The sequence below is a fragment of the Tetranychus urticae genome, chromosome 2, assembly GCF_039701765.1.
Source record: "Tetranychus urticae isolate SD_2017Ah chromosome 2, NJAU_TeUrti_SD_1.0, whole genome shotgun sequence".
Classification (NCBI taxonomy): domain Eukaryota; kingdom Metazoa; phylum Arthropoda; class Arachnida; order Trombidiformes; family Tetranychidae; genus Tetranychus; species Tetranychus urticae.
This window is the reverse complement of record NC_142959.1, coordinates 23,873,238-23,885,876: the sequence shown is the minus strand read 5'-3', so window position 1 is coordinate 23,885,876 and position 12,639 is coordinate 23,873,238. Positions and strand designations below refer to the sequence as shown.

At 31.8% G+C, this 12,639-nt stretch overlaps 3 protein-coding genes and 1 non-coding gene across 4 annotated transcripts in view; 1 reads left to right on the top strand and 3 right to left on the bottom strand.

Annotated features, from left to right (window-relative positions):
- Positions 1–71: 71 nt before the first annotated feature.
- On the bottom strand, positions 72–1,796 carry LOC149094165 (uncharacterized). The gene is made up of 4 exons (XM_089266842.1): positions 682–1,796; positions 542–613; positions 373–462; positions 72–320 (listed from the first exon to the last, which is right to left on the bottom strand). Exons 1-4 carry the CDS (start codon positions 1,753–1,755, stop codon positions 258–260), a joined length of 1,299 nt encoding a protein of 432 aa, XP_089122968.1. The 5' UTR covers positions 1,756–1,796; the 3' UTR covers positions 72–257.
- Positions 1,797–2,915: 1,119 nt separating this feature from the next.
- TRNAF-GAA (transfer RNA phenylalanine (anticodon GAA)) lies at positions 2,916–2,988 on the bottom strand. Its single transcript has one exon. It is a non-coding gene; the product is annotated as a tRNA-Phe (tRNA).
- Positions 2,989–4,363: 1,375 nt separating this feature from the next.
- Positions 4,364–5,615, bottom strand: LOC107367444 (uncharacterized). The gene is made up of 2 exons (XM_015935141.3): positions 5,227–5,615; positions 4,364–5,042 (listed from the first exon to the last, which is right to left on the bottom strand). The coding sequence occupies exons 1-2, from the start codon at positions 5,251–5,253 to the stop codon at positions 4,578–4,580; spliced, it is 492 nt and encodes a 163-aa protein (XP_015790627.2). The 5' UTR covers positions 5,254–5,615; the 3' UTR covers positions 4,364–4,577.
- Positions 5,616–6,926: 1,311 nt separating this feature from the next.
- Positions 6,927–12,639, top strand: part of LOC107367608 (RNA-binding protein 24) — a 69,121-nt gene continuing 63,408 nt past the window's right edge. The window contains exons 1-2 of the mRNA XM_015935334.3: positions 6,927–7,358; positions 7,669–7,795. Of these exons, the coding sequence (XP_015790820.2) occupies positions 7,104–7,358; positions 7,669–7,795 (382 nt within the window). The 5' untranslated portion in view covers positions 6,927–7,103. The remainder of the gene's footprint in view (positions 7,359–7,668; positions 7,796–12,639) is intronic.

Genomic DNA, 12,639 nt, shown 5'->3' with positions numbered 1-12,639 from the left:
CAATTTTTTAGGGACCACTCCTTAGTTGAGTCCACTTCGAGACGTACATTGCAACTCTCAGCCTACCTGAGTCCAGATCAATTAAATTTGAATAAATCATTTGATTTCGGAATCAATTAATTGAGCTAAAAGCATTATTAGCATTTTTATTGTTAGTTTATTATTGGTTTTAGATGGTAATGTTTCCAAAATGATGGTGATGATGACGGATTACAATCCAATTAAATATGTTGAAACACTTGAATTATTAATGAAGCTCAGAAAAATGATCCAAAATTACATCTCAACATCATCATCATTGATGCAAACTCTAGGAGAAACTAATGAAAAATAGAAAGTTAGCAAATGAAAATGTCATTATTAAATACTCACAATTAACACAAAATCTGTCGTTATTACCCCAAAATCGCCAATCTGGAAGCCAGTCGTTGGCAGCGTTGTTCTGTTCAAGATTTCAATCATCTGCAATGATAAACATTCATTTTAATATTCAATTAATATATAACTTTGGAATAATATTGTTTCACAAATTTCAATTTACTTTTAATTTCATGTTTATTGTAGCTTTACTTTTAAGATATACTTGATGCCACATTGGATAGAGCCTTCCAACCTAAGCGATGCAAGAAGACAAAAAAATTAACTTGAAACATTTTACTAAAATCACAGCTAAAACTATACCTTGTTGGTTAATCTGGCACAAACTAGACTAATTATCAAAGTATAACTAATAATGATGATTCCGAGGCCAGCAATAAGAGTGTCCATTACAAAGGAATGATTTCCAATGATAATGGCAAACTGTATAAACCAAAGCGATTGAAGAGCTACTCCAGTGTAAAAATAGAAAACCAAGAAACGAACTTTTCTAAAATTCAAATCCATTGCATTGAACAACACTGTCGCATGTTTCGTGATGAATTTAATGTCTGTATTGTAAGGCTTGTCAAGTGATTTGAGCAGTAGTGAGGTTGCGTTTATTAGCGATTCCATGTGGAAATTATGGACAGTAGCATAGAAACAAAGGACTGCGCTAATAAAGACCAGTTGAGTTGTTAAAAGCGTCACTAAAGGTGTCAATGTTAAGGTCCATGCAATCTCAAAGAAGAGTGTTTTAAATGAAAAATGATTGTAAAGGTTGATGACGAGCTCATAATTGTAAAGGATGGATACGTAAAGAATGGTCACTGGAATGCTAAAGATGTAAAATAAACTAATGTAATAACAAGTGCGATTGAAGTCTTTTTGTTGAGGTTGAACAAATGGAAAATGAGAAAATCCATTTTTCAGTAAATCTTTTACCCTGATAGCTGCCCCAACAAATCCACCTTGCCTTTCAACTAACATTACACCTTCATGAGTAAAGTACATTATGCCTGTGCCAACAACGACAACAATCTTCAGAACATCTCTGTCTTTGGATGCAAACAGTGGATCACCCAAATATATTGCTGTGTCACCTTCGGCACTAAACACAAAAAAGGCTCGTGAAAGGTTGATCAATATGAAAAATCGAACCAACCAATTCTTCAAGTCGAATTGGCGCTTCATTTCAACAAGTCTCTCGACACTTTGATCGAAACCCAATCTCAAGGCAAAGTAAAACACAATTTGATGTTCCAATGTTTCAACAGCACCAATCGCAAGCTGCTCAAAATCATGCTCATTCAGCTGTTGGCGAAATATTAGTTGAACGAATTTCCACAAATCGGAAAGCAATAACGCCAAGCGATGCTTAGCAAGCTTTTGTTTCATTTTGGTCGAATTGGTCAGTTGAACTCAAGAATGCGGCATTATTCAATTCACTTAATTCACTTGAGTAAATGTTTTTCACTTTTAAATCAACAAAAAGTATAAATTTGAGTTTCTTAAATCATCTCGAAAGGAGTGTCTATTGGTTAATATTGATCAAAGGTCTTTATTGAAACTGAATTGTTATGTTTTATATTTTTCCTTTTCTGATCAATTAAATTCATCATTATCCCTGGTTCTGGGTGCATCAGTTGATTATCAAGAACTGTGTTAAAAATTGGTTGATGTTGAAAAACGATTTAATATTTAATTTCTAGTTCTTTCACTCCTTATTAGGAATCTTATTTTAGTCTAACTCATCTTATTAACCTATTGACGATTTGAGTTCAGAGTAATAAAATAAACGATTCTCAACGTCACTCAAATGTTCAAGTTTTTACTAGTATTTCTTTCAACATGAATCCTGACCTCACCTTGAACACTTTGAAACTGTTTTTCAATCGATAAAATTCATTATTTCCTTGAATCTTAAAAATTGATCAAATCTGCAATGACTATTAGCATTGTAAAAGAGTTGAAACAAAAACAGTCAAATTAATGATTTCACGCGAAACTTGACTTTTTAATTGTAATACTTTATCAACATGAAATGGTTAAAGAAGGCCGAAGGAAAATGCCCATCAAACGGGCAAAATTAAAAAAGTTCATTAAATTACTTAATAATGCACTGATTGATAGATGCTTCTCAGCTTGAGTTGAACTATTTGCAATATCATCGACATTATCAGTCCAGCTATTTATTTTTGCTTCAAACTCTTAGTTAATTAGCATCCGGAATCAAGGCTGAAGGAATCATGATTTCGCTACTGATCATGATGAATGTGGAATGGATACAAAGTTTGAAAAAGTTTGCTCTTTAAACACTGTAAGAGCATTTCATGTTTTTCAATAGAAACTTGTTGAATTGTTGAAAATAAACAGATAAGATGAAGCATTGAAACTTGATAAAAAAGCTTGCTACTTCAAGTTAGTGAGTTGATCAGATTATCAAGATCTTATACTTGCTAAACCTTGCAACTTTCAGTCATTTCAAGTCCAATCGAGACGCATTTGATAAAAAAACAAAAACATTTGAACTGTTGATTAATTAATTCAAAATTAATCGCCGAAACCCGGGATTGAACCAGGGACCTTTAGATCTTCAGTCTAACGCTCTCCCAACTGAGCTATTTCGGCATATCATTTGATGACAATAAAGTAAAGTGAAGAACAAAAAGTCATATTGACCAACATTTGGGTCCACTTCAACTGTACTCTTAAATCAAGAAAAATTTATCAATATTTTTTCAATCGTTTTACTTACATAATTATTAATGATCTATTAATGATTAATTATAACTATCTCGCATCTGAGCATTTTAATGTGTTTGACCCTTTCATCAAACTAATCACGCAAAGTGTTTCTTATTGAAACATTTTGACCATTTATGCTGGACAAGCTTCGGTTGAAAAGTGACGCACTTGTAGAAAGAAAATGTTTCATCATTACATAGCCACAATAGTATAACAATTATAAAGTCTCATCATTGCTAGCTAATTTCAACTTTGGGGTGAACAAAACGTCTGGTAATGATTGACAGATCACTCGTAATATGCTGTGAAATATGGTTTTACTTATCTGAAGTAAAAGTCAATTTTTCCATAAAACTGGTTACAAATAAGGATTAATCCATATAACTGAACATTTGTAGTCCAGTTTCTCAATTTTTTTAATTACATTGTTTATTCTTACGTCTGATTTTCGATGTTTTTCGGATGGACGTAACATTGGAAGATAGACAAGTTGATTCATTTTTCCATGTCCTACTCTATTAACCTTTTTACCCTTTTGTTTAAGTAAATGGTCGATTCATTCACTATAACGTTGATTTAAGTTTATTTTTCAATATCTAAGTTTGAGCATCAAGGCTGAATCAATACCTTTCACCGTAATATTTTCAACCTGATAAGGTACATTGAAAGACTCGAGACTGCCGAAGCCAAGACATGGCATTAGGGCAAAGCTGAAGCGAAATCCAGCTTCTCTCTTTGAACCCAATGAGAGTTGTATGAAAACTGTATCGATGGGTTTGCCTGATGTGATTAGCTTAATTTGTTGGATGGCCTGAAACAACCCAAACAAACCAAGAAACCAAACCCAAAAATGAAGATGAATAGTGTGTTTTGATAAGTAGTTTTTCACACAATTTGATTAGTGTTAATATCAACATTTAGAAAGGCCATCTTCATCTGGTTAAACGTAAAGAGTGAAAAGAAAACAATTTACCCATCAAATTGAAATATCTCTTGTTTAATTCATTTCAAAATTTAAATCAAAATTGAAGGCAATAATTGATATGATAAAGATAATGATGATGATAATTGTTATTTATATCCAGTTGGATTGATTATAACCAATACAAACTACTCATGTTGCTATCGTTAACCCAATTGAAAAGCGGCAACCTAAATTGGCTAATTATTCCAATTCAATTTGATTGAAATTCCCTGAAACAATTGAAAGTAAATATAGCAAGAAAAAATGAAAACACAATAATTGAAGCATGAAAATAAAAAAACAATTTATTGATGAATATGAAGCAAAAAAATAGTTTGGTGGGAAAATGATGATGAAAATAAGTCAATAATTAAGTGAATTTTGAATATAAAAATGATTTTTGAATCTCTTCATTGGCAACATTTGTGTAAAACAATTAAACAAAATGGTTAATTTGGATGAAAATAAAGTTAAAAATTTCAACAACTAGACTTGAATGAAACGAGATTCATCCAGATCGAGGAATCGATTGTAAAATAGTGTACAATATCGATGAAGTTTTCCGTGCCTTTTCGACTGCATCCATACCAAAGTCAATCGTCTTTTGAACTTTGGACAACTTTCTGCTAAAGTTGTCTGTTGCTTTGTGGTAAAAGTTGCGAGGCCTCAAGGCGGCCGATAAGAGCATCTCAATGGGTGTCAACTGATCAATGGGTCGACCGACAACATCCAACCCATAGATGTAGGTTCGCCTTTTAATGTCTTTTTCCAGACTCTGGGCCGATTCAAAGAGGCTCAGCAAGAATCGTGAATATTCTTGGACTAACATCCAGGTTAAATCACGAGCATCTTTGATTGGATTGGATCGTAAACTGTTTCCTAATGAGGCTGATAATGAGTTTGATGGTGATTTAATTGATGCACACAGAGTTCCATGAGTAAGGCAGAGTATTACACTTGAAATCAGGGTTACCTTAAGGAAGAAGAAGACGAAGATGAACATGATGATACGAAAATGTCAAAGATTTTTTTCTTCCATCAGATTTTTTCTCTCTCTCTTTAATATTCACAATCAAAGTTATGAATCAAGATTAAATGTTAGTAAAGGGTTTTAGGCTTAAAGGTTTCAGCGTTTCTTTTTCATGGGATTAACTTACAGATAACAATTTGAACATTTTATCCATTTGGCTTTTGGTTTATCCTTCGTTTCTGGTTGTGATAACGATAATTCTGTTAACTGATGAACAATGATATTAACCTTTTCCAGGAATAAATATCTTCTCTTCTGTTGGTAAAAAGTATAAAGTAAAATATGAAGCAAAGTTTTTTTCTCGTCTTTACTCGTAAGTTGAACTTTTACAGATGTTGAAATGTTGTTAAAAGGCAATTAGTTGAAGGTAAAGGTACACAGTGTTGGTTCACAATTTGAATGATGATGAGCAGGGTAACGATGAAACGATTGAAATGAACTCAACTTTATTCAGAATTGATATAATGTTAAGAAAAGGATGAGAATATAGATAAAGGTAAAGAGGGTTTAGTGGGTCAAAATGGGAAACAAAAAGAGAGAGTAAAGAGAAAGAGGAAAATGATGAAGATGAAGATGAGAGGAAAGGAAAACTTGATCATCTTCTTTTCTTCTCCGCCCAGCTTCTCTTGAAACTTTCTTTGAACTTCCCTTGAACCCTTCTTCTTATCCATTTGATTCTCAACACTTTTTTTTCATTTACAGTCAACATTGATTACATTCCATCTCAGATTATCTCATTCAGAGATTATCTCTTTTTCCCTCAGAATTTCGAGATTTACTCATTTCCAGATTAAATTTAATCGATTCAATGAGATGCTTCTGATGAGAAGGAAAATTTTTTGATCCAAACTTGATTGATTGGTCAATTATAATTCGTTGAGAGAGAGACTTGAAAAGGTTCATTTTGATGCTGTTTTTGTGTGCATATAAATAATATAATTGACAGGTTTAAATGGTCAGTTGAAGTGATGAAAGTGAGGGTGGAAAAGGTGGTCAATTCTAATGGTTAATATTTATCTTGTATTCTTGCTCTTCGTTTCCTAATATAACGTTAAACAATCCAAAGTGAAGATTAAATTGTTGCTTATTCATGATTATAATATCATAAACAAAGGGTAACTATTTCAAGCTGATATTTTGACAAGGCGAAAGTGGTGGAAAGGATAAAAGGTTTAGAAAGCGTTTAATCAATGCTCACGTTATCAAATTATTTTGGTTCTGGTCAATATTATTTTTAACACTTTAACCTTTCCATTTCACAGAATGAATATTTTTGATGGATAAATGGCTAGTTTAAGGGAAAACAAATTGACTGAATAATGGGCTGATCATGAAAAACAATTTAAATGATACAATGTTTTATAACAAACAAGCCAACCTCCAATCAGTCATGATCGGAAATTCATTTTGCTCAGCACATTACATGCAATCCAAATTTAAAAGACTAATTATTAATGAAAACCATCGTCAAATGAAGAAAAAAGATCTACAGCTGAACAAAATGCAATCGAAATTTGGTTTTACAAAGCAATTCAACGAGAAAACTTCGATCAGAGAAAAATTTTTCATTGGACAAATTAGTCGAGTTTCAATGTTCCTAAAAGTTTTTTTAATCACAACTTTTAATCGAAATTCAAAGTTTTTGCACTTTAATCATCCAACCTGGTGATACTGATCTGAGCCAATAGATGGAAGTGCAGAACTCAGTAAAGGGATTCATCTAAAAAAAGCATCAATATTGAGATATAAATGAGCGCAATCGTAGGAAGGAAGAAAAGGTAAACTCGAAACCGAGCAAAATCGAGTTCTAATGAGTCTCTCTCTCTCTCTCCTCTGGCTCTCCTTTCAGCTGATACATTGGAATATACTGACTAACTGATAAAGAAAGAAGAAGCAGAGAGACACGAAATGCGAAAGTGAAACAAGATTGTGATTAAAGATTGAAAAAAGAAGAGAAAGTTTTTCATTTTCCATTTTCTCTGTTATTACATTCAACCAATAATTATGTTTCAATACATCAATACAGTGACCTGTGTTAACGGTGGCGGTGTAAGTGGGCCAATGACTGGCCATCCAACTACTGTTCATCAGCCAACTGTAACCCAAAAGGATACAACATTGACCAAAATATTTGTCGGTGGTTTACCATATCATACAACCGATAAATCGTTGAAAAAGTTTTTTGAATCTTTCGGTGACATTGAGGAAGCCGTGGTAATTACAGATCGTCAAACTGGTAAAAGCCGTGGATATGGATTTGTAAGTTTCATTTGCTTTTCCTTTTTTTGCTTGTAACATGGACATTAACCAGTAAAAACAGACGAAAAAAGTCAACAAAAAGAAAACCCACAGAATGTATAAAAATAAACACAGAAAATTATCGTTTCCTGAGAATAACCATAATGTTCATCATTTCCTTTTCCCAACATTTTTCTTCTTCTCTGTTCTTTCATTTTCATGGATTCACAAATTCCAACAAAAATGGATAACAATTCCATCAACATTTCCATTGCCATTTGGATTAATCTAAAAATTGTGTTTTCTTCAATCAAACTTGGACTGCCAAAAGGTAACCATGGCGGACCGTGAAGCTGCAGAGCGAGCCGTCAAAGATGCTAATCCAATCATTGACGGACGAAAGGCCAATGTTAACCTTGCGTATCTCGGAGCCAAACCGCGAAACAATGGACAAAATGGTGAGTCTTCGTAGAATTGAAAATGCCTTCTATTGAAATTCGGCTGTTGGTCTTTTGTCTGAACAATTGTTTTTTCAATATAAAATTATCGTTGAACATTGAGCAAATTTGGATGGAGCAATGAAAATGACAATCATTTTGATTAAACAGACAACTATTTACTAGTAAATACTTTCAATTGTAATTCATTTTTTTCTTCCTCTCATTCATTTCATTCCAATTTTCGATGTTTCCCTTTTCATCTATTTTTGCGCTCTTCTTGTTTCCTGTCACTCCATTAACATGAAATAGATTTGATTCTCTGTGCTTGACCCGATTCTTAATAAGATTTATCTCCTCCATTAACATGATTATTGAACATTTTCCATTCCAACATGTATTTTGTTCATTCTTTTTCTTTTTCAATCTCTTTCCATTTCTTTCCATTTTCAAGATTTTGTCAAAAGATATTCTTCTCCTGTTATCATGAAAAGTTATTCAATCTGGCTCCATTTGTCTGGTCAGAAGAAGAAGCAAAGAAGAAGAAAAAAATTCCAAACTCAGAAAACTTTGAATAGCAATTTGATTCTTCCATCAAACGCAAAAAAAAGAGTCAAAACTAAAGGTTGAATAAATTTTTGATGTAAACAGAAAAATTACTAAAGTAAATGTCATTCCATGACTAAATCTATCGATCTAATAATCTATCCAAAATGATGACCCGTAAAAGGGTGACAAGAAAAAGGGTCAAACTGATGATTACGAGAAGAAAATGTTTCAAGGTAAAAAACTCGCAAGAGAACATTTTCAGTGAAAAAAGTTTCATCAACCATGAATAAAATGACGAGTTGAACCTGATGACCAAAACTATTGAACTATTGGCCAAAAGAGGGTTTAAGGGTCATCCATGAATAGACAATTTTCAAAGGGAGAAAAAAGTGAAGAAGAAAAAAAAAGTTTCGAAGAATGAAAAATGTAGAGAGACGAAACTCAAGACTGATCAGAGGAATGCCAAAATATTTTGACATTTTTGAATCAAGTAAAGTTGTTTCACTCATTGTATCTTTACAAGTATAATACAAGCTTGTTGGTGAAGCAGGAAAAAGAAGGCTCAGCTTAAGATTATTTCCTTGGATTCCATTCAAATTTTCATTCTTTAGTCAAACTGGTCTTGTAATGATGATGAGCCCTGAACATGGTAAAAAAAGGTTGTTCTGAAATAGATGGAAAAATTGGCCGAAAATTTGACTTTTCTTTTCTTCTCTTTTGTCAAATTTTCTTTCATTTTTCGTTTCTCTTCTTTCCTCATTCCTAAACCTTTTTTTACCTGGATGAATGATTAGACGGTAAAAGTGTAAAAAATGTAATAACTTTTGTCTCTTTGCCTTTTCGTCTTTTTTCCGTCTTGCCTTGTTAACTCTGATTAATTATGATTGTAATTGTTGTAAACTGTTGACGCTATTAAAACAATAAGCTGACAATTTGTGATAACAGCAACCAAATGAAAATTGTTTTCATTTGTAAAATTGTTCACATGAAATGAAGCCAATTTGTAATGGAAAACAAGGCGAAAAGTTTACCCTGAAAAATGAACTATTTAAAGAGAGGAGAAGAGAAAGAGAAAGAAGTTAAAAATGTTGAATGTTCATTGAAACTGCCAAAATGAGTCTACAATAATTAGCAACAATTGTAATGAAAGTTGAAAACTGTTTCAATCGAGTTTCTACCTTTTTTTCAAGGCATTTCAGTTGTCAGACGTTTCTGTCATTGTTATCCATTGGTAATGGTTAACTGAGAGAGAAGAAAAAAAAGAGAAGTCAATTTTTCTCTTTTCATCCTTTTTCTTCTTCTCGGCCTTTCACTCAATTTGGTTAATTCAGTGATTAACTTTACAAACAAAATTGAATCGCAAACAGACGCTCAACAAAATTATCCAGTAAATGAATTAATCTTTCCATTCATTAAACATTCTCTATCAATTCCATCAAGTCTCTTTTGTGCTTCCCTTTGCCGATGATAACCCATGAATGAATTGTAAACTTTACTTGAACCAGAACTGATGGAGAAGGAACCAAAATTCTTGTTCCCTTCAACTAATTACGTCCATCTTGATTAACCGTCTTTTAATTGGAAAAGATGAAGACGAGAAAATTGGAAACTTTATTTAGATGAAACTTGAGCATCAAGTGTGCAATGGAATCTTGATCTAGAAGTTTAAGTTTTTTGAGATCATTTTTTTGGGTTTTTGTTAGTCGTTTTTATGTTCTTTCAGGGTTGTTTTCAATGTTTAATGTTTCCAATTTTTTTTGGTTCACTTTTATGTTCACCTTTGATTTGCAATGGAATAATTTACATGAGAAAAGGTGAATTTATTGATACAATTTTTGCTTCAATTTGATGACAACGTTGAGACAACAATTGGCGTTTCCTTTGCTTGTTTAATATTTCATGTTAACATGTTATCCAATTCAATGCAAATAATCAAAATGTAAATGTCTCTAACAACCTTGACAATATTACATTCAATTCATTGTTTGTACAGCTTAAGGTCAATAAAGGTAAATCAAAATGATGGCTTGTTTGGTGTGTTGCACTTGAACCTTTTGCATGCAATTGAACAACTTTTATTTATTCAACTGCAAACTGAAATTAGAAGAAGATTTAAATTCAATTGAGATTCTCATTGAATCGCTTTTGAAGAAGCTGTTGATGAGTTTTTGAGAAAGGAAAAGACAGTTCAAACATTTTGCGAGTTTTCGTCAAGAAAAATTCCAATCATTCGGTTTGTCTCGAAAAACAATTTTACGATTTCATTCTCAAATGTTTCAAATTTTCTGATTCGACAAAATTATTTAGTCTACAGTCCATTCAAAATAAGAACATTTTTTTTGATAAGATAAATGGTTAAAGGTGAAAAATGATAGATGGAAGCACAAAAAGGTGCTTCCATTGCTTTAATTATGTTTTTCAAAATAAAATAAATAAAAATAATATTTAATTTTCGCTCTCATTTTTCACATTTTTCAATTGGTTTTCCTTATCTTATCAGATTTTTTTCTTATCAAAAAAGTATTCTTCTTATTTTGAATGGACTGTAAAAGAGAAGCTAGAGCTTCTGGAATAAGTTTTCGTTATAAATCATGAATCAAAATTTCAAATCAATGAATTTTGCAGTTATTTGATTGAATTGAAAACCCTATTAAAATGTAATTTTTAAGATAATTCAATCCGACAAAATCGGAAATTGTCTTTTTATCAATTTTTTGTAAAACAAAACTCGATCAAACCATTTCATCACATTGCTTGCCCACAAGCCTCAACTCAATGTTTTCGCAACTCGAAAGATTTCAGCAAAAATCTTGATCAAACAATTCTTATTTAGACTTATTCATGTCAAAGAAAAACTCTAGTTTATTGTCGAAATCGAAATGAATCGAAATTTTTTTCTTCAATGAAAGGAGATTAAATTGGGGATGATTCTCATAAGAGTGAAATTAATTAGTGATGATATTGAATTGGAAATTGTGATTTTATTAGTGAAATTTTTACTGGCAATAAAGCTGTCTATTAAATTTGAGGTTCAATATTTACTTGGAAACCAAATACTTATCCTTTACCGAGATTCATCTTATTCCAAACCAACTTTAATACACCATGAATAACTTCAACTTTTATTTCTTTACAACAAATTTCTGCTCATTTTATCCTGAAATTGTCTTCATCTTTGATCATTTTCCACCTTATCACTTTGGCTGATTCTGTCATCATCTTTATGAGCCATTAAAATGAGCATTAAAAGAAAAGGAAAGAAGATGAAAAATCAAAGCGAATTACCAATTCAGTGGAAAAGCAAATGAAAGAGTTGAAGTGAAAAGGCAAGTCTCTCGATCATCCCTTCATCCTCATCATTTCGTTTCATCAATTTACTCTCAACTGCAACTTGAATGGAAAACATTTTGTCAAAAACATTAACCAAACTAATAAAAAGGCTTAATCACTTGAAATTGTCTTTCACCAAGTAAAATTGCGCCAAAATAAATCCATTAAATTCGCCAAATAATTTACATTGATCCATATTCTAATGGAATTATAATTGTTGAAAAGTTCAAAGAGACAACAGAAAAAGAGAGTCGAAAAATACACAAAAAAGAGAAGCAAAAAGTAAATTGAATAATGGAGATAAAAATTTTGCTCTTTTGAGTCCAATATACAGAGAAAAAGAACTTTTGAATTAAAGAAAAGGCGAAATAATTTAAAGAGAAAAAATCGTTTTAAATAAGCAAATACAAAACAATCAAGATTTACCTCTTTTCTGTTCCCTGTTGGGAGTTTAAACTCCCAGTGAGATAAAGAAATGAAAAATTTTTTGTTTCTTTGAGCCGAGAAAAGAAAAGGGAAAAGCAAGGAAAAAAAACAAAAAGGTTCACTTTATGTTAACAAAATAAGATAATGAATAATATGGTTCGATAAGTCTACGAATTATAAAAACATGTGTGAGTTGAACCTTTTTATTAATTTACGAAGACGAAGCAAAAAGTCACGTTCAAACGTTTTCCCAATCAAGATTGAAGGAGTAAACATTTAACAGGTAAAAAAGAGGAGAAAGTTAAATCCAAGCGAAAGAGATTAAAATAAATGCTTTTAAATGGTTCGTCATTATTAAAAGTTAATTTTGTTTCCAATGTTAATGGAAGGAGAAAAATGGCGAAAAATGTGATTTGAATAAGCCTTTGAATAATTCTGTAACTGTTTTCGTTGAAAAGAAAAAAAACGATTAATGGAATGTTGAAGAGCAATTATCATGAAAAGATGAAATTGAGAGGAAACTGAAGAAATGTTCAAAGAAAAGTCGACAGAAATTGTTG